This window comes from Spermophilus citellus, assembly GCF_964194105.1.
Source record: "Spermophilus citellus genome assembly, chromosome: 14".
Taxonomy (NCBI): domain Eukaryota; kingdom Metazoa; phylum Chordata; class Mammalia; order Rodentia; family Sciuridae; genus Spermophilus; species Spermophilus citellus.
Genome location: NC_138194.1, coordinates 101,162,345 through 101,188,076, shown reverse-complemented (window position 1 = coordinate 101,188,076; position 25,732 = coordinate 101,162,345). Strand labels below are relative to the sequence as shown.

The window sequence follows — 25,732 nt, the reverse complement described above, 5'->3', positions numbered from 1 at the left end:
ACAGCTCCTTGGTGGCCTCTCAGGGACTCCCACCTAGGACTGTGTGTCTAAAGCCTGCCTGCCTCCTCCTGCTTCCTTTCCTTGTATGTGTGAGACATCAGCCAACTCAGTGAGCTCTCGTGATTGCAGGTGCTCTCTGCTCCATGCTCTGGGAGTTCCTGAAATACCCAAGGGCTCCCCTGCCAGGCCTCACAGTGGGCTCAGAAGCTTGCTCTCCATGCATGGGGGCCTGACAGGTGTTCTGGTGTTCAGAGGGGTGAGGGGCCTGGGCTCCAGGGAGGTCTGCCTAGAGGGGTAGCAGGGCTGGGTTCCAGGTGGTGCGGGGAGAAGGCACCACCAGGGGGTAGGGGCGGCCTCCAGGAGCCAGTGGGATTGTGGAGGAGACAGTGGGATGTGGAAGTGGACACAGGAAGTGGGCCTGAGGGGGCTCTGCACACTGGCTCACCCCGCAGCTCTGCTGTACTTCATCTGCAGTGTGGGGCACAGCGCTGCAAGAGGGCTGTGGCCAAAGCTTCTCCTTCGTGCCAGGCCAGCCCTGAGTGGGGCACTCAGCTGACCCCTCTTCCTTTCCTTTTGGTGTGGCTCTTCTCCATTCTCACCTTTACTAGTTTATCCTTTTCCTTCCCTGTCCTTTCCCTTCTCCTATGCCCTTCCTTCCAAGTTCATCCAACCTGCAAATAGCACCCCAGTAGGCTTCTCCAGCACTGACTGGGGACCAGACGTGTCTTAAGCAGCTGGGTAGTTCAGCGAGGATGGGCCGTGCCCTGATGATGGTGGTGCCCTGCAGGCAGTGGAGGAGAGACATCATAACCCGCATGCAAGTACGTGATGCAGGCAGGCCGCGTTGAGAACGTGGCACTTAACCCAGCTCTCAGGAGATGTCTGCAGGCTGGCATGACAGCCAGGTTGGGACACCAGGTAGAGGGAGCAGCTGGAGTTCAGGGCCTGGGGCAGGGGAAGATGAAGTCAGAGAAATGAGGAAAAAAAGCCTCGTGGACCATTGTAAAGACTGTGAAGGAATTTTGAGTCAATTGCTTACACTCAACATACTTTGTTATGAAAAAAAAATCACAGGAAGAAGTAGGAAGAGGAGTTCGCTGAACCTCCATATGCCCAGGACCCACTTCAACACTCTGAAGCCTTAGGGGTGATGTTCTATTTACACCAGCACTCACTTCTACCCACCACTGGATCAGTTGGAAGCAATTCCAAAAGGCACATTATTTTGTTTCTAAATATTTCAGTACATTATCTCTAAAAGATAAAGGATTTTAAGAGAAACAAAACAATGAGACCATTATCCCTCCTAAATCTGTAAAACTCTGGCTTGAAGTTTCATCAAATATTTATCTGCTGTTCAACGTGCTGCTGTCTCATACATTCCTGGCTGCAGTTTGCTCACTGCAGACTTTTGAGAACAGCAGTGGCGGGCTGGCTGACATTCCAAACACATCCATTTGGCTTCTGTGACGAGAATATATATTACAAGGAGCGGGGAGACCAGTCCTGGGTTCCCATGGGGATGGAATGGGAAAGGTGGCAGCTGAGGCCAGGGATGGGGACAGGAAAAGCAGAGGCCTTCGGAGCACTCACCCTGGTCCAGATCACCCAGCAGGAGTGGGAGAAGACTGAGAAAAAGGCAGAAGCCATATCCTGAAATGCCAGCCCCTGGCAGAGGACTGGCCCAAGCTGCTTTCAGGCGGGCCAGAAATGGCATTGACACTGGGGATAGAGGGGGCAGAGGGGCTCCTGCCTCTCCTGCTTCCTTTGTGACTTGCAGATGATGACCAAGGGAGTGGGGTCTTTGAGGCTCCTGGCCCTCCAGCAGCTCCGGGTGATTCTCTGATTTGGACGGTGCTCTGTCCTGCAGACATTGCTAGCTCAGCACCTGCAGTGATGGAGGAAGGAGAGTAGGAGCTAATTGTGATGTTGTGGGCTTGGAAGCCGCTTCCTGTTCTGTCATCTTCTGGCTGAGTCAGGAAAACCCAAGACAGAATGACTTATTCAGAAATTATATCTCTGCTTCCCTTGTCATGACCTGTCATTTCCTCCTCATCAATTTCAATTGAAACATTACTCGGAAGAGCTCCCGAGTGCTGCTGCACACACTCAGGCTGCTGAAAGGCAAGACACCAGGCAATGACAAGGTACAGACACGTGTGAATTGAGAAGCAGAGGCTAAAGCACCGGTGGGGAAAGGAATTCAGGCCTCTCTTTTAGAGATTAGTAACAGGCGGACGCTATAATCCTTGGCAAGGTAAATCCATTCATTTTGGACAAAGCTAGTATTTTTCCACAATGACACAACAAAGGAGGAGAATTGGAAACTAGGTGCCCTCTGCACCATCCAGCAGAAGAGCAGGAAGTGCCCACCCAGCTGGAGGGGGGTGGGCAAGGGGCTCCCTGCCTCAGGGGTTGCCCTTCCCTTTCTGAGGTGAGAACCCGCCCGGCTTGTCTGAGCTAGACAGCAAGCACAGTCACTTAGCTGAAGTGAGAGATACTGCAGATGCATCTGAATTGGAATGTTCCAGCAGAGGAGCCAGCTTGGCTGCAGGCCGCTCCGGCACTCGGACACTCCAAGCCTCCAAGAGAATCACTTTCCAAAGATGTAGTCCCCCTCGTTGTCCACTCCAGATGCCACAGTTGTCTCTCACTTCAGCCCCTTCCCATTTTCTGCAGAGGGCTTGACTGATATTTTTCATATTTGAGAATTTGTTTCCTTTTTCTCCATTAGAATGTGAGACCATAAAAAGAAAGGATGTTCTCTTTTTTATTTAGATATCCTCATTAAGGAAAAGAGGGCCTAACATGTAAAACACAAAGTTTTATATATACATACAATGTATGTGAAATATGGAAACATACAATTTGCATAAACATCTAATGACACATTTAATAAGCATCTCAGCAAGATGAATGCATGAAGCATGGATTGAGATCTCTGGGTACCGATGTAATTGAGTGGCACGAGGAAAAGGACAGGACCCTAAACTGGAATCTGGTCACCTGGGTTCTGATCTTGGACGAGAAATGTCCCTTTCAGTGAAGACAGCGTGAGCCTTGCTCTGTGGGGCAGAGTCCTGGGTGACATAGCTGAGATATCGTTTGCATATCATATTTTCTCTTCTCTGGATCAAAAAAAAAAAAAAGAAAGAAAGAAAAAGTCTTGTTTAAGAAAATCCTAGATTGTCAGGCACTTCAACTTCATGTCAAGTTTGGAATGTCCATACTACAGACTCGTCATGACAGAAGGGGATCTTGAGACTCTCAAGGAGAAAGACTCAATGTCCAGAAAGATAACATGGCCTCTCAAGGTCAGGGCAGCCTCCTCCTTCACATTAGCTTGGGAGTGTCCTCTGTTCCTCTGATCATTTTCTCTGTATCTCTGGTCCCTCCAAACTTGTCTTGTCCAATGTGGTGCCTCTTCTTACTAAACCGCGAAGGCTCCCTCCTCCTCGCGCTGTCCTGGGCTGTGTCGCCCGGGTGAGAACACACCTTGGAAGGGGACTTCATCTTGGCAGGCGTTGAGCTTGAGTGAGGCAGAAAGGAAATGACGATTGCTTCAGGGCAGGCACCTACCAAGGCACCCTTGTGGAGATTGCCTTGGAGACAGCCGGGACCCTTAATAACCGACTGTGCCACCCTGTGGGCTGCCCTGGACACGTCACTTAGTCTCTGGTGACTTCCCTTCGAGTGGAGGGCTCGTGCTGCCCACAGCCCTGATCTCCCACCGTTTTGGGGGAGAAGACGGCAGTCTTGGCAGGGGCGGCCTGGTTTGCATTTGTTTTACTTTTCCATTTTTAAAACCTTTCTTCTGCCTTTTCCTGCTCTGCCAGATGGTAACAGCATTGTTTGGATCACAGGCTCCTGTTTGATTCAGTCCAGGACCTGGAGCCAGGGTTTCTGTCAGGGCACCCTAGGTTTTTCCTGAGCACCTGGTTTTATCTTCAACCAGTAGAAAATAATCATGTTTGACATTTGGAGGCACGGAGAAGAGGAACCGAGCTGGAGGCCATACGGAGCACATTAGAATGATGCACACAAGCAATCCTTTTATCTGTTAATGGCCCCTCGAATGGCTGTGTTAACTCATCCTGCCTGGGAAGGGGTTACTGTTCTGAATTTATAGGTTTCCCTCCTCTCCACGGGCAGACGGGCAGCCTTGGAAATACCAGTCCTGCTCAGCATCCTGGCATTCAAAATGTCTTGGAAAATCTGCCCTGGTGATAAACTGCAAACACTTATCCAGATATTGTCCTGGGTAGAAATTTAAAAGAGAAGAAAAATGACAAGGTACAGACCTATTGTTAGTAAAACAGCTCTTTATTGCAGCAGAACTTGTCCTTGTCGGCACTTCTCAAATCCCTACCATCAGTTATGAATCAAAAATGCAGAAATGACATAGCTGCTACTGCAATTCCACTGCCAAAACTACTACAAGAACACCACTTCCACACTGCCAATGTTGCAACCACCACCATTAACACCACCATCACCATCACCACCAACACCACCATCATCACTAACACCACCACCACTACCATCATCACTACCACCATCACTATCACCATCACCACCAACACCACCATCATCACTAACACCACAATCATCACCACCACCACCAACACCATCACCACTACCACCATCACTATCACCACCACCACCAACACCACCATCATCACTAACACCACAGTCATCACCACCACCACCACCACCACCATCACCATTACCATCACCACCAACACCACCATCATCACTAACACCACAGTCATCACCACCATCACCACTACCACCACCATCACCACCACCATCACCACCACCATCACCATTACCATCACCACCAACACCACCATCATCACTAACACCACAATCATCACCACCACCACCACCACCACCATCACCATTACCATCACCACCAACACCACCATCATCACTAACACCACAATCATCACCACCATCACCACTACCACCATCACCACTACCACCATCACTATCACCACCACCACCAACACCATCGCCACCATCACCACTAACACCACAATCATCACCACCACCATCATCACCACCATCACCATTACCATCACCCCTAACACTGTAATCATCACCACCATCCCCACTACCACCATCACTATCACATCACCATTATCACCACCACCACCATCACTACCATGATCACCATCATCACTACCATCACCATTATTACCACCACCATCACCACCACCATCACCATCACCATACCATTACCATCACCATCACCACTACCATCACCATTATCACCACCACCATCACCACCACCATCACCATCACCATACCATTACCATCACCATCACCACTACCATCACCATTATCACCACCACCATCACCACCACCATCACCACCATCATTGGTGAAGAATACAGAGAACCCCTCCGAGTGTGTTGAGTACTCAAGTCTATAGAATCACTGGTAACTTTGTACTCTACAGCTGGTGATTCTAACTTGTTGGCACTTAGGCGGCACCCGGGAATCCATATCTCAAGTATGATTGTTTTCCCATTTTGGGGCTGCTACTTACTGTTGGGGCTTCATTGGAGGAGGTGGCGTTGACTTAGGATGTGATTTTGACAAATCTAGATGGAGTGTTACACACACAGGCAGCAGTGTGGGCAAAATCTCAGAGACTAGAATTCCCAAGGGGATGTTTGAGGCTGAGCTATGTAGCCCCTATGGCTACTCCCAGGGGATGGGAGAAAGAACCCTGGAGACTCCTGGGAGGCAGAGGAGTAAGGGCACAGACAGCTCAGATGGTGTCTCTGATGAGGAGGAGCCTCTGACTTTCAGAGCTGGGCTGGAAGGGAGCGCAGGGGCTGTAGCTGGCCAGGCATGGTTACCTTGGTGCATCTATGGACGGTGCCCTCACAGCTGATCCATGACAGGTTTTGCCTCTGTTGGGAGAGAGACTGCCTGTGACACTACTCTGACTGCAAAGTTCTGACATTTTTCTTCTTTCTCTGGCCTCTTGCCACCTTCTTGGTTTTTTCCTCCCTACTGAAATCCTCATGCTGGCAGTGTTTGCCTGTGTGGGTGGATTTCTTTGTTTCTCTCCTCCCCACCACATCCTCTTACCTGCCTGCAGGTCTCCTCCTGACTTATGTGTTTACTTCCCAGGCACAGGACCACCTCCTGACACTGTGCCTGTCTGGAACCTCATTACCTCGTAGGTGGCATCCCCTGGGCATGAGCAGCATTGCTACATATAGTCTCAGCCAGCCGAGGAGGCAGGCTGTGGACACCTCGAAGCACCCCAGGAGCCATGGCACCACTTGGCAGAGGGGAGCTCACCCCGTGCACCATCACGCAGGCATCTCGGGAGTGATTCTGCTGAATTGCAACCCAACATTTGCATCCCTGCTGCTGTCTGGCCCTTTCCTGTCCATGCTCAGTGTTGCTGTCCCTCTGTCCCTCATCTCAGCCTTTGCCATCCAAGAGGCACTCTGCTGGCTGGGGTTCTGAATTCTGATGATTGTTTACCAGGTGCCACTGACCTTGAGGGAAAATGGTTTATTCATCTTGTAAATAATCAGTGACTCTCAGTGGAATAACCTCGGGCAATTATAGGGGGTGTCTGTCTAGATAGAAAATTAAAGGTGTCTGGTTTCCATTCCCCAGGGAGGGGGGCTGCAGCGCTTGGTGCTCTCCTGCTCCCCACCCTGGGGGTTGCATTCATCACAGCAGGATCTGACATGCCTCCAAGGCCTGGCTGGTTTCTGAAGGGATCTGGGACAACATTTTGCATTTTACCTGACAAATGTCAAAAAACTCATTCTGAGTTAGACCTCAATGCACCCTGCAGGTCTATGGGCTCTGCAGCAAGGGGCTTGGACTCTGGGGGCTGTAAATCAGGTGGACTCATACTCTCTGCAAGTCCACAAACTACCAAGCTGCATCTTCCCTTCCTCCCTGACATTGCCTACCTGGGACCTCTACTGCTGTCCCCACTGCCATCGTCTGACACCCCTCCTAGGTGGGGCTTATCAGCTGTGTAGCAGTAACATTGATCTCAAAAGCACAGGTCCTTTATCCAGCCCATAAATGTGTATGGTGTGTCTACTGTGTGATAACTACTGTTCTGGGCCTCAGAAAACAGGGTCAAACAAAAGCAGAGCTGACCCACCATCACTTTCATATGGCATGCATCACAGTGAGGACAGATGGCACTACATGGAGAGGACCCTGGTGTATTGGTGATGACCCAACCTAGGGAAAATAAGGAGGATGAGATGAGGGGACACGACTGGGCAGAGAGCGTGCTGATTTGGTGAGACAGGCTAAAGAAGGCACTCAGATAAGTGGGCATTTGAGCAGAGACCGATGGAATTGAGGAATTGTTTTCTGTGGATCCCTGGGGGAACCGGCAGTCCGGGAAGAAGGAAAAGCCAATGGGAAGACCTCGAGGTTGGGATTATTTGGCCCTTTCAAGGTAGAGGACACAGGCCAGTGTGCCTGGGGGTGGGAAGAGAGCTAGGAAGTGAGAAGACGGGCAGGGGATGGGGTCAGAGGGGGCAGGCTGGGCCACTGCAGGTCTGTTCTAAGTGGGAAAAGAAGCATTGCACTGCGTTGGGCAGTGGGGAAGAGTGTGGGCCACAGGTGGAGGACCATGCCTGTTTATGGGGCTGCCCCACTGGTTCGGGGATGGGAGGGGATGGCTTAGGCTGGGCATGGAGACATGGCTTGCTCAGCTCCACCCCAGCCTCTGGCTGCTTCCAGAGTCAACACGAGGTGTGCAAGGCTGTGTGGTATTCACAACGCTGGGCCTGAGGGAGGCCCTGATTGGTCCAGGGCATGCAAGGCCCCTGTGACTCTGCTGGCCACACGCTTCCCCCAGTCATGCTGCCGGCTGCCAGTCATGCTGTCTGAGCCCATGTCCTACTTTCCTAGGCCACCTCTTGCCCCATCTCTTCCTGTGGCCAGCTTGTCCCGTGGGCAGCTCCTCCTCCTCCCACCACCTCAGCACCCTCCTCCAGGAAGCCTCCCCAAGCCCACAGGCCCACCTCAGGGCTCTGGGACCCTCCTAGGTGGGGCTTATCAGCTATGTTGCAGTAACACAGTGCCTGGCACAGAGCATGTTGAGCGTGTGGGTGAACCAGCAGGAGGGAGGGGCAGGACTGCGTCTTCCGTTTCTCCACGGCTGGCTGAGTCTGTGTGGGGCCCGGGGGTCTGAGCATTTCCCTCTGAGCCCAGCCTAACTCTTCTGTGCAGCCTTAGGACCTGTTTGCCCCTCCTAGGGCAGCATGACCAAGAGCTCGCACCGCCAGCCTGTTCCAGGGTGATCTCTGGAAGATGTCGCCCTTGGTGGTGTTCCGAGGTGGAGGCCAGATGCGGGAGCGCTGCACAGGACAGGAACGCAGAGGGCTGCTTCAGGGAGGCTGCCAAGACTGCTTCCTGCGCTGGGCACTGTGGAGGAAGGCAGAAAGGAAAAGAAGGAAGTGGGGAGGGAGGAGGAGAGCAGGGGAAAGAGAGGGAAGAAAAAGGCCCTCCTGTGTGAGAGGTGGGCTCAGGAGCGGGGCAGACGGGCATCACAGGCAGCAGAGAGCAGGCCCATGAGAAGGGAGCTGAGGTCTGAGTTTCTAGATTCTGACACATGCAGAAAGAGTGTAGCCAGCATAAGTCTTCTCTTCAAGACATGCACATCAAAACCACTCTATGATCCACTTCACCCCAGTCAGAAGGGCAGCTATCAAAATTCAAATAACCACAAGTGTTGGCGAGGACATCAGGGAAAAGGCACACTCCTACACTGCTGGTGGGACTGCAAATTAGTGCAGCCAATATGGAAAGCAGTATGGAGATTCCTTGGAAAACCGGGAATGGAACCACCTTTTGGCCCAGCTATCCCTCTCCTTGGACTATACTCAAAGGACTTAAAAACAGCACACTACAGGGACACAACCACATAATGTTTATAGCAGCACAATTCACAATAGCTAAACTGTGGAACCAACCTAGATGCCCTTCAGTAGATGAATGGATAAAGAAAATGTGGTATATACACACAATGGAATATTACCCAGCATTAAAAGAGAATAAAATCATGGTATTTGCAGGTAAATGGATGGAATTGGAGAATATTGTGCTAAGTAAAGTAAGACAATCCCCAAAAACCAAAGGCCAAATGTTTTCTCTGATATGTGGATGCTGATCCATAATGGGGATGAGGGAGCATTGGAGGAATGGAGGAATTTTAGATAGGGCAAAGGGGAGGGAGGGAACCGGGAAGGGGACAGGAAAGATAATGGAATGAGATGGACATTATTACCCTAAGTACATGTTTGAAGACACGAATGGTGTTAACTCTACTTTGTGAACAACCAGAGATATGAAAATTTGTGCTCTATATATGAATTTGAATGCATTTTTCTGTCATGGATAACAAATTAGAATAAATAAATAAATTTAAAATTTAAAAATAAAGACAGCACAGAGCTGGGTGGAACCCTGACTCTGTCACTAGGTACGTAACAAACAGGTCTCAGCTTTCCTGGGACCTGCGAACACCTGCTCCACAGGGTCCTCCTGCAAGGAGTGGCAGGAAGAACCAGGAAGAGCTGGCCACAAAACTGTCACTCACAGAATATAGGACTTACTCAAAGTCTTGTTTTACCTTTTTAAAAAATCTTTGCTAGCGCTGCTTTTGTTAAATCAGGAAAAGTTACAGGAGGAAAACAGACACCGCCCCATTATTCATAGGACCTTGTTCTACACTGTATGCCGTTACCACAAGGGTGTAAATTGAATGTGCCAGTACACCTTATCCCTGTAGGGAGGTGGACTCAGTCCAGTGAGGGTGCTCGTCCCCCAAGGTGCCCCTGCCCTGCTGTAGGGCACATAGTGTAGTAAAGATTCTAGCCACAGAAGGGCCTCAGGGTCTACACACCCCGCCTCATCCTTGGGGGGACACTCTGTCTGTGATGGCTGTGGAGACACAGTGACGCAGGACACAGGCAGGGCCAACCAGGGTGAAAAAGCAAGATTGGTTAGCAGATTGGATGGTAAGGTGAAGTTTGTGAAGGAAAAAGGGGAGAAAAAAGAAAAGTGTGTGTGTGTGTGTGTGTGTGAGAGAGAGAGAGAGAGAGAGAGAGAGAGAGAGAGAGAGAGAGAGAGAGAGAGAGAGAGGGAGAGAGAGAGAAAGAGAGAGGGAGAGAGAGAGAGAGAATGTGTGTGTCTGGGTGAGATGGTGACCTCTGCACAAAACATCTCTGGAAGAATCAGGCAGCATCTGGCAGGTTAGGAAAGAAGCTGGGTGGTGGCCGAGAGCTAAGGAGGTTTTTCTCAGGTGTAACTTTTTGTGCCTTTTGAATTTGGGGCCCTGTGTAATATACAAAGTGGGATCCATAGCCAAGCCCTCTGACCTGAGCCTTAGCCCCTTCCCCACCCCATACTGCTCCTCTGTCGGGCACTCCCGAGGGTCAGCCTTGCAGTTTGAGCCATGAAGACTGAGGTTTCCACCGAGATACATTATCATATGGGCTCTGGGAATGATTGCCTGTCGGTTAATTTTGGCTTCTTCTTTTGCACCCAGGGGAAGAAAGGTGACGTGGGCCCACCAGGAGTCCCTGGATCACTGGGGCTGCAGGTAACTACTGCCTTTAAACCTTCTTCTATAGGAATGCTGCTTTCTCCGATTCAGGGAGTGACTGGGGCTTCTCAGGTTGGAGCCAGAGTCCTGCTAGTCACTACCAACGTATTAGAGAGAATGGTCAGTAGCTATCTCTGGCCAGTAGGTGCAGCTCTCCAGGGACAGCACGTGGTCCCCAGGAGGGCGAAGCAGGGAGCAGAGTGGTGAGAGGATGAGCTGAGGATGGGAAGGAGCCCTACCAAGTGGCCAGAAAAACCAAAAGACAGTGAGGACCCGGGTCCTGGTGTGGGTGTGACTTCCAGCCTGCTGGGACTGTGGCCAAGTCCCTTCCCTTCTTTGGGCCTCAGTTTCTGTAAAGTGGTAGGATGAGGGCCTCCATCACAAGGCCTCTGGCCTGGGCAGGGACTGCTCGTCACCCCTGCCTGTCCTTCCATCTCCGCCCTCTGCTCCTGTGCTTTCGTCTCTTGGCCTACTCCTATGGTCCCCAGGACCCAGCTGGTCACCCTGCTTTGGTCCTGCTCCCTGCCTCCACGCACTTCCCTGTGGGCCATTCTGGTGCTGCTCCAGCGGATCCCCACTGTGCTCTGTGCAGTTGGCAGACTCAGGGTCCCGTGGTGTTTCACAGATGAGAGGCAAGACTCCAGATGCAGGGTACCGTGGTGTGACCAGAGGGACGATGCCTGGAGCCCACTTCTGGCATTGCAGGTGTCCAGGTCCCTTCACTCTTCTGTGTCTTGGGTCAGTTCCTCCCCCTTCCCATGCCCAGTCTTGTCCCCAGGTTGGTGAACTCACCACAAGCAGTGTCATGGGGAGAAGATGTGGAGTTAGAGAGTCAGAGAGACCCTGGTTCACCACTTTCTGATGAGGGGATCCTGGACATGTTCTTTGACCTTCTGACTTTGGTTTCATCATTTGGTAAAAATAAGAATACTGGGATAAAGAGAAAAGCAGACTGTGACCGGAGACTATGGGTCCCCAAGGCACAGTGAGCACCAGGGAGCGATGGCATCCCTCCCTGTTCTGGCTGTACTGGCAGTGAGCTGGTGGAGGGGGTCATCCCCAGACCCGTGTCTGGCTCCCCCCAGGGCTGTGGTAGAGCAGCTGGGCTTAGCCCTGCCTGTTCCCTGAGGGATACCTCTGTTCCATGGGGAGCCACGGTAATCTGCCTTCCGCCAGGCATCACTGCAGGCTGCACTTGGAACCTGCTCCTGAGTCTCGGATTTCACTTCAAGCCCCTCTCAGTTGGGTTGGGAAAGACCGTGGAGTGAGGAATATATCATTCACCATGATTCACAGTGTCCTAAAGATTCCGTACCCATTTTGGTATTTTGTTGTTAACAAGTAAAACTAGAGTGGGTTTGGCATTTGCTGTCCTTGCTTTTTGACAAGCAAAGCTTGGCTCTGTTTTAAAATGTACCAGCAGCCAGGTCCAGTGTCACACCTATAGTCCCAGCTGCTTGGAAGGCTGAGGCAGGAGCATTACTTGAGCCCTGGAGTTTGAGGCCAGCCTGGGCCACATAGTGAGACCCTATCTCAAAATAAATAAATAAATAAAACAATATAAAATTCACCATCAATGCAGCTCTATCAGATTATCTTGATTTCTTTTTTCTCCTTACAATTCTGCTGTCCTGAGAAACATGGTTCTTTTCAATTTGAGCTTTGAAGCCATTTTCATTTGGCAGATCTTCCCTGCACTCCAGGCACAGGACTGGGTGGTAAACATGACCAGGCTTCCCATAGCAGAAATTTGCCTGGCAGAGTGCATGCGGCCTTACTCAGGGAACGCAGAACCAGGCGGCATAGAGTATGCTCAGCCTGGTGCCCTTGACTGGGCCACTGCTGAGGGACAGGAGGCTGCCTTCCAGCCAGCCATGCCTGAGCCAAGAGGAAAGAGTTTCTGTAGGTGTTTGCCACCCCTCTGTGACACTCTTCCTAGCATATCCATGGGCCTGTTACCATTTTCTTCTGCTTATCACCTGTGTGTTTGTTCATTTGTTCCTTGAGTCATTCCCTAAGCCAAGCTCACTCTGCAGCTGTGAAACCTCAGTAGCCACCATCTGTCACCTGAGGAGCCACGTGCCCCGGGTGCAGAAAGACGTGCCAACAGAGACGGTGTCACTAGTGTGTGCCTGGATTTTGTTTGTATTCAGGTAGGGCGAGGCCGGGGGATCCAAGGCCATTAGACCAGGGCTCCCCTCTATGGGAATGGTGCCACCGAAAAGATAGTTGGTCACAGTTCCCATGTGGGGGAGTGGGGGGCACTTCTTGCAGAACTGCCTGGGGCCACATCAGAGTTGGTCCAGAGATCGGAGTGAGGGGAAGACATGGGGAAGAACCTACATGAAGGCTCTGAAGGGAGGAGAGGCAAGGAGGCTGCGTAGTTGGGGCGTTTAGGATGGGTGCAGAAAGATGTGCCAGCAGAGACGGTGTCCCTAGGGTGTGCCTGGATTTTGTTTGTATTCAGGTAGGGTGAGGCCGGGGGGGGGGGGGGGGGATCCGAGGCCATTAACCAGGGCTCAGGCTCTAGGCCCTAAGGCTGGTCTCTGGTTTGCCTGGCATCTGGTCCTGAGTGATTTTTGGCAGGATAGTGTCCTATTCCAGTCTACAGGAACCTGGTGGAAGGCTGTAGGTGGAGGTAGGGACTAGGGTTTGTCAATTTGCCTATTAAAGTCTTACTTGCAGGTAAGTTGTTAATTTCTCTAGAAGCTAGCTCCAGGGATCAGCAAGATCTCAAGATGCCAACGCATCCTAAAGCGGGGTGTGGGACTGACTGATTCATACTAAAGGACCATCCCCTGTACTGAGCTGGGTTTGGAGAGTGGCAGGCCTCTGTGGAGGCCATACAGAGTCCCTGCACTGACCTGGAAAGCAGTGGCGATTCCAGAGTGGCACATCCCTGAAAGGACATGTGTTAGTCATTTTTGACACAGGCGGCTTATGGGAGGAATGAGGGTCCTAGTTCTGGAGGTTCAGGTCCAAGACTGGGTGGCCCCTTGATGTGGGCCTTTGTGAAGGTGGGTGTATGTGTCAGAGTGAATGCTCATGTCTGCAGCCAGGAACAGGGGATGGAAGAAACTAGGGGACTCTGGTCCCTTTCGCAGGCACACCCTCTCACTGGGCTCCACCTCTTGGAGGTCCACAGCATCCCCAACACTCATCCTGGGACAAAGTCTTTCACTTCGGGTCCTTGGTGGGACATTCTTCATCCCGCCATAGCAGGCTAGTTGCAGAGGGGAGGGCAAGCATGTGTGTGTAGCTTCTGCCGTCACCAGACTCTCCCTTTAGCCTTCATACTCAATTCTGTCAATTCTTTATAACTTCCTGTGAGCGAAGGGTGCTTGTCTCCACTTAGGGTCTAAAGAAACTTGGGCTCAGAGTGGTGAGTTAGTTTGGCCTGTGGGGGGAGAGGTGCCTAGTAGTTCCTGTGCGGACGCAGCCCCAGGGAAGTGGACGGGCGATAAGAGGCTTCCTGTGCCTCCTTTTCAAGATGAAAAACTTCATCTGCTGAAACGTTGTATAATAAATATGCATATCTGCACTGTCCTTTATGAGGATTCTCTTCTCTGAAGGGTGCATCACAAGGGCAGTACCGGTTGGTGCTGTGGGGAGTATGGAGTCCTTTCAACTGGAAGCAGCCAGGGGCGGAGGCTGGCCTTAGAGCTCTGTGGTGATGTGCCTGTGAACCTCAGTGCAGGACCCCCTGAGGCAGGCAGGACCACAGTGGGGCCTCAGGGATCCGCATCTGAGGGGAAGACAGATTGTGAACACCTTCCTGTAACGCCCGTGCCTCCAGGTTGCGCAGGTAGTGTGGTGGCTGTGTGGATTTATGCAAGCACTTCTCAGGCAAACCCCCCCCCCCACACACACACACTCGTACATGTACTTCAATGGGAGCTAGGTGTGATCAGGGTACTTATTTGCTATTTCTTTATTAATGATAATTAGGCTAATTGGTTATTTATGCATCATCATTGTAACCGCTAATTGCATTAGATAGCTGTTTACTCCGTGTTGGAGGATCAAATGTTGTTTCATTAATAATAATTGGGCTGATTGGCTAATTAATATGTGGAGTCATTACTTAGTTGTTTTGTTAATAATAATGAAATCAGTCGTGTTTTGTTGTATTCATTTAGATCTACTGGCTCATGTGTCACTCTCATTAACAACTGGACTAACTGGTTCTTTAGATATCTTTATTAATGATTAGGAGGGAAGTGTCAATGGTGGTGTCCTCCCAGGATGGCTGGTGCACTTACCTTCTTCCTTCTGCTCTCAGTGACCTGCAGTCTTCCTGCTGCTCTGAGTCTCAATTACTTAAGGCTATGAGGTGACATGAGGCCACCTTGCATTTGACCCTAGACACCCAGAACCGAAGCCCTGTTTGTCACCTGAGCTCCCAGCTCTCCATCTCTCTGCCAAGAGAAGAGCGACCTGCCCACTGCACCCGGGAGGTCCTGACCTTGGTGGCTCTTGCAATTCAGTTTTTCCCTTCATTGTCCCCCATTTGTTCTTGAGCCTTGATCTTCTCATCTATAAAGGAGGGAAATAAGGTGAGGAGTCCTTGGCTTTTCGGCTGCTGCTGCTCTGGCTCAGCTGCGGCAGCTGGAGGAGGAGGGAGTCCCTTGTCTCTAGAACACCCAAATGCCTTGGAGCCTGCAGCAAAATAGAAAGCAAGTCCAACGTTGCTTTCCTACAATTTTTCAGTCTTCTATTTTATTTAGAAACTTACCAGTGAGGTGACTCAAATAGCTGGTCTGTTGGGGTTGCGCAACTTGATTTTCAGGAGAACAGGGGTGTGGGGTGAAAGTGCCCATGAAAGCCAATCAGAAGGCCCCGGAGCTTGATTCAGTCTCGGCTGCAGTTGTGGAGCTCCCCCATAAGGTCCCCAAGGCTGGAAGATGCTCAAGAACCACGACCCTCATCCAAGAAAGTCGAGGGAGTGTCTGGCCTTGCTGTGGCCTGTTATCTTTTCTAGAATATCCAAAAGCCTCCCCTGGAACACTCAGCTCGCAGTATTGGGCCCACCAGCATCCTGTGCCCTCTCTACTCACCCCCAGTGGCCTCTCTGGCTCCGGTTCCTAAGGCTTTTTCTTTATCTCAACACATCAACGCTGAGCCCGACACTCACTCTGCCAAACCCACTGTCCCTTCCCCTGCAGAATATTTCCATGAAGGCCCACCCCCCTCCCAGTATCTCAGGCCACATCCATGTCCCAGTCCAGTTGGCCACGGAATGGTGCCCTCACTCTTCCAGGCCAGCCCCTGGTCTGCACCCCTCCCTGGTACTCCTGCCCTCTGGAGCCTGCTCAGGCTTCCTCCCTGTTGACCTGGTTGTCTGCCTCCTGGTCCCCTCTCCCAGTGGGTTCTAAAGATGGCGGAAATGTGCCTTCTTAGCTCAGTTCTGCTGTGTCGCTCTCTCAGGGGACCTCTATAATATTTGTGCTCCCTCAAAGACGAATCCCAGTGTTTCTTACTTACCCCAGCACGCTGCCCATCCTTTGTTCCATGTCCCCACACCCTGAGCCCCCGTTCCTGTCCTTGCACCACCAGCCTGGGCTCCACTGTTCCATCTGCTTGTGGTGCCTGTCTCTTCTCTCCCACCCCGCCTTTTTTCAGGCTCCCCTGGGTCCCTCAAGAGCTCAGCTTCCCTCAGGTGCTGCCTGACCTCCCCCTGTGCTTCACCTGCTTCCTGCGACTTGGCAGCATCTCTCTTGTCATTCTCGAACTCTACCCAGGGAGTGTCCCTGGGGCTCTTCCACATGTCATGGATTCCTGTGACTCAGCTCTGCAAAGAAAGTGCTGCACCTGCTCTCCACTGGCAGGAGCAGGGGCCTCCCCCAGTCACACAGCTGCTGGGGCACTGAGCTGCCTGGGGTGCCTGACCCCAGGGTGGCTTTCCAGGGGGTCACAGGCACGGTTCCTTTGTCCTACCAGACTGTGGTTTTCTGGTGAAAAGGAAGGGGCTCCTTGAGGACACAGTGCGTGCTGGCCGCATCCTGGCTTGACTGGCCCCTTCTTCCATTCTGGGCTCCTGTCCTTCAGGGCTGACGTTGCTCCTCATCACGGGCACGCTGTACTCTGCCAGCAGTGATGGGTGGGGTGTTTGCCTTTCCTTTCATCCCCTAAAGCCTCTGTGGGGACAGGAGCAATATCCCATGCAGGTTGTTAGAGGACAGAGCTGCCATACAGCCTGGGTTGATGGGGTCCCAAAGGTCCCCTTAATCCATGTCACAGGGTGTCTCTCTGCTGTTCTTTTACCTCAAAGCAAGAAGATAGTGCCCAGCCCTGTCAGGCAGACTCTGCTAGGTCGATGTGACACCCCAAGCTGAGGGTTAGAAGAAGGAGTGTGACGCCCAGGGCATGGGAGATGCTCATCCAAGAAGGACGAGATGGTGTCTGGCCTCTGTTATGTCTTCTCATCTAGAAAATGCAAATACCTCACCTGGAGTCTCTCTGCCAGGCAGAGGACAGCACCTGGATTTGAGGGTCCTTGGTTGTGTCCACAGTGAACAACACAGATCTGAAAGCTGCATGTGGCCTGGACACAGCAAAGCTGGGCTACCCAGCAGTACATTGGAGCTGCGGGCTCCGTCTTACCCCAGGCTGAGAATGAGTGGCCATCTCGTGTCTGACCACCCATGTCCTCTGCTGCCCTGGTCCTGTCCAGTCTTCTCTGAGCTCTACCTCTCCAGTAAAGACAGGCCCAGGCTGCCGAAAAAGAGAGTGGGAAGGGCCTCAGATTGGCTCATCAGGCCAGGGCCCACAGGCCCTGGGGATCCTGCTGAAGCGCTGTGTTTCCTGGAAGCTGCCGGTGCCTTGCTGCTGCTCGTGGTGTCCTTGCTTTCTGAGAAGGGTGAGCTGAGAGTGGGGGCTTATTCCCAGCTCATGCCCTAAGGAGTCCAGTCCCTGCCCAGGGTACTGCCCAGGTCGTCTGGGCCCCAGCCGTTCCTTCTCAGAGCAGATGTCCCCAGTGGGAACAGATGCTACCCCAACCCCAAAGACACACCAGGTCTAAGTGACCTACAGAGAAATCTAAATCTGGTGACATCCTTTTTGCTTTTTGATGCCTATTTGTGACTCCATGTGCCCCTCCAAGGCAGAGAAGGGAACAGTTCATGGATGCAGCAACCTCTGCCATTTTTTAGTGTGTATCGCCCTCTGGTGGTCAAATCTCTGAACACAAATTGCTTCCTGTTCACAGGACTTCTAGAATTTTCTCAGCTCTCTACCATGCTGGTTGATGAGGGAGGTGCAGACAGAACAAGAAGGGCTGGCCCTTGATAGTCTCTGGGACAGAGGAGCAGTTGTGCTGACCCTGAGCATGGAGCAGGGAGAGATTGATTCCGCCTGGGGAATGGAAGGCCATTAGGAAGGCTGAGGAGCCAGTGGAGGACACGTCCAGAGAGCGTCCTCTGCAAGTCCTCGAGGTTGAGTGGGCAGTGATTGGCAGTCGGGGAGGTGAGGGGACAGGGAGGTTGTGAACAGACCTGGAAGAATTCTGAATGCAAGGTGGAAAACCCAGGACCTAACCATCAGGGAGCCAGAGCTACTGAGGGAGCTCTCAGCTGCGACGTCACTGGGTGCTGTCAGAGCCTGTCAACACTCAGGGCTCTAACCCCCCTTCTCTCTGAGGGCCCCACCGTTGCACAGCTGCAGCTGGCCCCTGTGTGACCCACTGCCCACCGTCTCCCTCGGTGTCCTCCAGATAGCAAGCTGCCTTTCTAAACACACATGTGACCAACAGGAATCTTCTTAGACTCTCTTAGTTACCGAAGACTTCTGGGCAAAGTTGTCGCTTGGCCTTGGCTCCCAGTCCTCTGGGGTCCTGGCCCTGACTACGTCTTGTTCCCATGTGGAGCCATTGGCCCTTGCTCAAACACACAGCCCCTTTAACTCCAAAGGCCTTGAGGTGCCTAGCTCCACCTGCCGTGGTCAACCTGGCCTGTGGGCAGTTTCTTCTGTCTCCAGGACCTAGGAGTCCCCTATGACCACCCTCCTTCCTCCCCCAAGTGCAGAGGGTTGCTCCTGCTCTGTGCTCGCGGCCCAATCAGGGCACTGATCTTTTCTGACACAGTCGTCTGTTTACCCCTTTCTTCCCTCCCCGCGGTCACCTGCAGTGCAGACAGGAGCTGTCCTGGTGTTTGTTCACTAGTGGTACCTGCTGCCATTCGCAGCCACTGAAGGTGTCCAGGGCACAGGTGCAGGGAATGGACGATGGCAGTTACAGGCCTGGGGTGCAGGCCTGGAGAAGGACTGCCAAGTCTGGCCTCCGTCAATCTCAGGGAGAGCTTTTAAAGTACAGACGCGAGGCTCTCCCCAGGCCTACAGAAGCTGCAGGGCCAGGCCCTCAAGACCCCTGCTGTTCACCCAGCTCTGGTCCCTGACTAGTGATTGGGAATGTTCTGGAAAGTCTTTGTGAGTGGGTTATCCCACTGTGTGCATGTGTGTGGGCATGCATATATGTATGTGTTCACTTTAAATGTTCAAATATTTTAAATCTGAGTTTAATAGATAAAATTGAAACAGAGAACTCCAGTCTTCCTCAAGCTGGGAATAACAGCTCCTGGGCCATATGGGTCCCGAGGAAGCTGAAGGCTGACTTGTTCTTGGGTTCAGCGCAGCCTGGTTCATCTACATGTGTGTGTCACAGGCTCTATCAATCGTAACCGCTTCTGTAGCGCCCACAGAGAAGCAACTGAGCTGCTTCTCCCCCGTTTTCTCAAAAATTCATTTTGACTTTTTACACTGTTTGCTTATTTCTTAATAAGTAGGTGGGTATCTGAATCTGGCCAGCCAGGATACAGGCAGGTTCCTGGTCTGGTGAGGTAACAATACAAAGATGCTAAGTTCCCGTCACCAGAGAGCGACACTTGTTAGTGTTTTGCACACTGTGCTCCAGATCTTTCCTTTTTGCTCTTGTTCCTTTGTGTTGAAATAAGACATCTCAGATAAAGCCAAGCCCCTCCTCGTCATTGTGCCTACTGCCCTCTTTCTCTCTCAAGTGCCACCGTCACCAGGAGGCTGCTCTGTGCTCTTTTGTAACCACTTTGCTCTCTCCTTACAGGGTCCCCCTGGACCCCCTGGTGTCCCAGGACCTCCTGGACCAGGAGGCCCCCCGGTAAGGTCACTCATGGTGCTTCCATGCCTGTGGGGTCGGGGCATCTGCCTGCATGGACACTTGCCTTTGCTCTGCCCAAGTCCAGGGCAGAGGTGCCAACAGGAGGACCTCCTCTCACAGACACCCCCACGTCTCTGGACTCCCAGGCCTTTGGGCCCCTTGATCATAACTAGCAAGGGAGCCAACCCAGCACTGAGGCTGGTGGCTGCTGGAGACGGGGTGCAGGTGGCATGTTGGGCTCCTGGGCCCATTCAGGTGTCTGCAGACACTTGTGACTTGACTTTCAGGCAAAACTGAACCAGGGCAAGGGTTTGTCAACATTTCCCCTCCCATGTTTTGGGGGACAACTGGAAACTCCCCCTAGTAGGCCCTGGGTGGGGCAGACCCAGCAATGGGCAGAAGGGGCCATTCCTTCCTGCCCCAGGTGGAGGTGAACATGGCAGGGACCCCAGCTGCTGACCAGATAAGCTGTGGACTGCCCAGCTTTGGAGATGTGTCAATTCTGCATCTTACTGGGCCAGTATGGAGGGTGGTGGAGGCCCAAGAGGTGCCCTCCTCAGAGCTCTCAGAAGCCAGGATCCGGGTCAGGAATGGAGTCCAGACAAGGATCATATCTCCAAATAGTCTAACAGCCTCCCTGTGCTCCCTTTCCAGGGTTTACCTGGAGAGATTGGCTTCCCGGGAAAACCTGGGCCTCCTGGCCATGCGGTGAGTGTCCTGCGGCGTCTCCCTCCTACCTCCCCCCTCCTCCATGGCTCGGGGTCAGGCCATTACTGCTGACCCTGGGAGCCCTGAGAACTGATGACTCCCCATACCCTTGGCTCCTTGAAGCTGGTTCCAGGCCCAACACGCAGCTCCTTTCCCCTTCTGCAGAGTCCTCCTGTCTGTCTCCTGGGACTGCTCCACGTGTCCTGGCCAGGGTGTGGATTGGGGCCACTCTTCCTAGGCCACCACCCTTGCTGTTGTTACCCAAAGACACATTTGAAAGTCCCTCGCTTTGTAAAGTGTGACCCTCACTTTGCAAGGTGGGACGACTTGTCCACGGGGACGCCCAGAGGGTAGCAGAAGCAAAGCCCCAGATGAGAGAAAGGATGCAGGTGGGGCCATCTTCCCTCCTGCAGGTGGAGCTCAGCAGCTCAACCATCACATAGGAGCTGGGGGTTAAAAGCAGGGTGTCTTCTTGCATGCTGGCATGTCCTCTTCAGGGCAGTGATGCAGAGGCTGGCAAGACTCTGGCACCATGTGACAGAGAGCTGGACATGCCTGATGATCTGCCCTGGGCAGCCTCTGCTCCGCTCTAAGGTATTTATTTCCTTGTGACATGGTGTCCTCGTGGAGCTGCTGAGTGGGGAGGGCCATGGCACTGATGGAGGCTCAGACACTGCAGAAGGACGAGGAGGAGGCGAAGCAGGCTCTGCAGTGCATGGCAGCTCTCCCCTTCTCCACGGGCCACAATCCGCTGGTGCCTGTAGATGGAGCTCCCAGGAGACAGCCCCAGAGGTCTCTGCAGCACCGCGTTCTGAGCTCAGTTGAGCCCCAGCGCATCCTGCCAGACCGCATCAGACATAGACGCAGTGTTGTGGCGTGCACTTGGGTGAACTGACACAGATCTGGAAGGAACCCCTGGTGAAGTGCCTTCCTTGGACACACAGTCAACTGCAGTGTCACCAAGAAACATGGTGAAATGGGTGTCTTCTGGCAGCTCAAACACATGAGTCTTTTGTGACTCAGTGGATTCATCAAAATGTGTATCAGTGTGAAAATTCAGAAGAGGGAGTGTGTTATGCAAACAAAAACATATTTTAAAAGGCTTTTACAGTTTTCTGAGGCCATGGTCACTTCAGGTATAAAGTGTGGCTTCTGGCTTTTGTGACTGCTCTTGTTCAAGGTCATTCTTGGGTTGCTCCAGGTGGCCTTGAACGAACCTCCTGCAGGTCTGTCCAGTGATTCCCATGACACTGCTGTTTGGATATGTCCCTGTCCTTTCAATAACCAACATCCCAAGCTGGAGATTCAGGGCATCTTAAATAGGGTGATAGCAAGTCTGGGGCAGAAGAAACACCAGGATTATAAAAGAAAACACCTTTTACTTTTATTGAAGCATTGAGGATTGAACCTAGTACTTCATGTGTATTAGGCAAGTGCTTTGCCACTGAGCTATATCCCCAACCCCCAATTCCACTTTTTAATTTTATTTTGACACAGGGTCTCACTAAGTTGCCCAGACAGGCCTCAAACTTGTGATCCTCAGCCTCCCAAGTAGCTAGGGTTATAGGCATGTGCCACTATGTCTGACAAGCATTAACTTTAAATTTTTTAAAATTTTTTATTTGTTTTAATTAGTTATACATGATAGTAGAATGTATTTATGCACTTTGATATATCATGCATAAATGGGGTATAATTTCTCATTTTTCTAATTATACATGTAGAATCACATTGGTCATGTAGTCATATATATGCATAAAGTAATAATGTCTGTTTCATTCTACTCTCCTTCCTGTCCCCATTTCCCCGCCCCTCCGTTCAATCCCCTCAACCTAATCTAAGGTAACTCTATTCTTCCCTAGTGCCTCCCCCTATTGTAAATCAGCATCTGCATATTAGAGAAAACATTTGGCCTTTGGTCTTTTCAATTGGCTATTTTGCTTAGCATGATATTCTCCAACTCCATCCATTTACCAGCAAATGAAACAATAGCTCATGAGATCTGTCACCAAGAGAAATCACGTACCTTATATCCATCACTGAAGAACACGTATGTCCTGATCACCATTGAAAGCCCAGGGGATAAGGAGAAGATGGAGTGTCCCCAGTGTAGTGGAAGGAACCCAGGAGTGGAGCCAGAGACCCTTGTGGGTCCCCATTACTAGCTGTGTGACCTTGAGGGGGTCACTCAACCCTGGAGCTCTTGTCCCCTCATCTGCAGCAGCTGTAGTAACAGCTGTCCTGTGGCATTGTAAGGAAGAAGTTTAAATTGAAAAATCCAACTCGGAGGCCCTTGGTGTTCATTCCCACCAGGAAAAAAAAAAAAGACAGTAGTGCCAAACCAGGCCAAATGCTTGCTCTTCTGAAGGACGAGGTGAAGGAAGGATCGGAGTATGAAGTATGAAGGAGAATCGTGTTGTGGCAGAGAGACTGTGAAGAGCAGGGCAGTAGTTGGGGACAGTGTCACCCCTAGTGCTCTTGGAAGCTGAGAGAAGGAATGAAGCACAGAGGGTCCTGTCCCTCCTTGCCCACCTGCACATCTTGGGAACTGGACCTGGGGCACTGACCAGAGGTGCTCTGTCTTAGCAGCAAAGTGTGTAAGGAGACCAGTAACTCTGGGGAGGGGACGCAGCTGGTGAAGGAGGAAGGCCTGTCCCCCTAGTCTCAGAGTCAGCTCCTGGATCCAAACGACTTAGTGCAGTGTTTCCTAGATATGACTTTTATTCTAATTTTATTTTTTTCCTACCTTAACCCAGGGGCCACCTGGAAGGGATGGGCCGAATGGACCACCAGGTCTGCCGGGATCCAAGGTGGGTACTCCCAGGTTGGCATGGGTTTGGAAAACAAACCCAGGAGCAAAAGAACTTCTTGGTTGTGGGTGCATTGTAAAATGGCCTTGATCAGGATCAGGTTGAAATGTTTGGATTTACCAGGTCAGATTGGGAGAGCTCTTTATTTCTACTCAGATAACTGGGGAAGGATGTGGAAGCCTTGGGCATTAAAATCAATCTGTTACAAACAAGTATTTATTTTATTTGAGGGAATTCTCTCAAATGCCCTTATTAATGTAAGATATTTCAATCTAAAAAATATTCCAATTGGGCCCATTATAGCAGGATTATTAAGATAAAAGTCCAAGTTAAGTATGAGAAAGTAGAGAAGCAAAGTCATAGCTTAAATACTTCAAGAGAATATTTATGATGCAACAAGTTTTTTTTTTTTTTAAGAAATAAACTTTTTTTTTCATAGCCAACAGCAAAGGCTCAGGTATTCATGTCAATAGTCCTTGTAAGGCAACTGTTAATGGCAATATTTGAATACTAGGGGACACTTCATTCCAATAAACAAATTTATTGGAAATTTCAATGTTTTTCATGACAAAATACAGAGTAAGTATGAATTTAACTTCTTTGTATGAACACTTTATGGAAATATTTTCCATTTCTCTCCCTCATCATTAAGGAGACAATGGCTAACTAAGTACTTTGCATTCTCAAAAGTATTTATTCTCACAATGCTTTTACTCAAAATCTCTCATTAAGAAAAGTGTCATTTCTGGTCAATCATAATTATAAAATTAAAATGAGAGCTGTGGGATTTGAATGGCAGGAGGTGGCATGTGCTGTTGTGTTGGATCACCAGAGTTAGGCAGCCACTGGGGACCAGGGGGTTCAAGTCCACTTGAGGACAATGGTCCTCTTCCTTGCCTGTCTGCAAAGATGCAGGGATTCCTGCAAGCAGGGCCCTCGGCTGACTTGCTTTTATTCCTTACAGGGAGACCCTGGAGAGAGAGGGGAAGGTGGCCTGCCTGGGAAGCCCGGACCTCGGGTAGGACTTCGCCACCTTGCTCATCGCACTCCTCATTCTACTGGGTATCCTGGGCTGTGCGGCAGTCCCAGGCACCCCAGTGCGTGTCAGCCAGAGCTGGGCAGAAAGCAGATGATTGAAAAGGGGCTATTGAGCGGGGTGAGGCAGGGTAAGGGGCTCCAGCTGGCCATTAGCATCCCCTGAGGCTGGCCACAGCTGAGCCAACACCCGCTCCAGGGCAGAAGGTGGGAGTGGGGAGGGTGCCCAGAACCAGGGAGACCTGTGGAGAAGGAGCATCCCACTTGCCCTACAGGGAAGAGCCAGGGGGACACGCACCTCTCCCCTTCTCTTGGCTTCTCCTTCCCTTCCTCCTTGAGTTTTGCTTTCCTCTGATGATTCCTTGTGCCTGGAGCCTACAGAAAGCAGGAGGCAGCCCTGGAGTCGGGCATCCTTGGGCCTCCAGGGGGTGGAGCAAGTGAGGAATGGGTGGGGGACTCGGGGAGTGATTTAGACCCAGCACCCACTGTGAACCCAGAGCAGCTCAACATCTGGACCTTGTCGGAGGCCAGCATGCAGTGAGCAGGGAGGAGAGGCCGGCCCTGTGAGTGTGTGTGCTGTGTGCTCAAGGACGTGCACCTGGGGCTCTGGGGAGCCTGCAAGGAGGGTTACCCCTCTGGCCCCCACCTGCGGTGCTCCCACCTATGAGGTGTGAACTGCTGAAGGTCGGTGCCCACTGCTGGCCTCTCCTGTTACCACACGAGTCAGGCGTGCGGTGACACAGCCAGCTTTGCAGGAAGGAGGGAGGCTCCACACCCACCCAGCCAAGCATGGGAGGGGCCCGACACCACCAGGTGGCTGGTTCTCACCTTGCTGGCCAGTGGGTGCTGCCAATGCGCAGATCCCAGGGCCCTGCCATCCCTATCGTCTCTCTTTAGAAGGTCAAATTAAAGAGGAATAGAGAAAAAGAAAGGCAGAAGAAATTGAACCCATCTGATTCAGTTATACCCCGGTTGACCAAATTGTGGCATGAGCATCCCCAGGCACCATCCTGGAACCTCCCATTTCTGAAGCTCATATTTGGAGAATTGAACCCTCCCCCTTGTAGGGCCCAGCGAGTCCATCACTTTCCTTTCATATTTTAAGATTCAACATTTGGTGTTTAAAAAAGTTTATAATGGGCTTTTCTTGGTTGTGGCATGAAAAAAATGTTTATCATCTCTAGCAATTAGAGAAATGCAAATAAAACTACTCTAAGATTTCATTTCACTCCAGTCAGAATGGCAGCTATTATGAAGACAAACAACAACAAGTGTTGGCGAGGATGTGGGGGAAAAGGCACACTCATACATTGCTGGTGGGACTCAAATTAGTGAAGTCAATATAGAAAGCAGTATGGAGATTCCTTGGAAAATTGGGAATGGAGCCACCTTTTGACCCAGCTATCCCTCTCCTTGGACTATACCCAAAGGACTTAAAAA

General features: G+C 51.4%; 1 protein-coding gene across 3 annotated transcripts in view; it reads left to right on the top strand.

Annotated features, from left to right (window-relative positions):
- Window positions 1–25,732, top strand: part of COL22A1 (collagen type XXII alpha 1 chain) — a 238,332-nt gene that overhangs the window by 113,049 nt on the left and 99,551 nt on the right. For 2 of the 3 annotated variants that reach the window (XM_081266210.1, XM_081266208.1), the window contains 5 exons: window positions 10,559–10,612; window positions 19,686–19,739; window positions 20,394–20,447; window positions 23,204–23,257; window positions 24,222–24,275. In XM_081266210.1, coding sequence (XP_081122336.1) covers window positions 10,559–10,612; window positions 19,686–19,739; window positions 20,394–20,447; window positions 23,204–23,257; window positions 24,222–24,275 — 270 coding nt within the window. The remainder of the gene's footprint in view (window positions 1–10,558; window positions 10,613–19,685; window positions 19,740–20,393; window positions 20,448–23,203; window positions 23,258–24,221; window positions 24,276–25,732) is intronic. The other variant, XM_081266209.1, reaches the window with a different exon arrangement.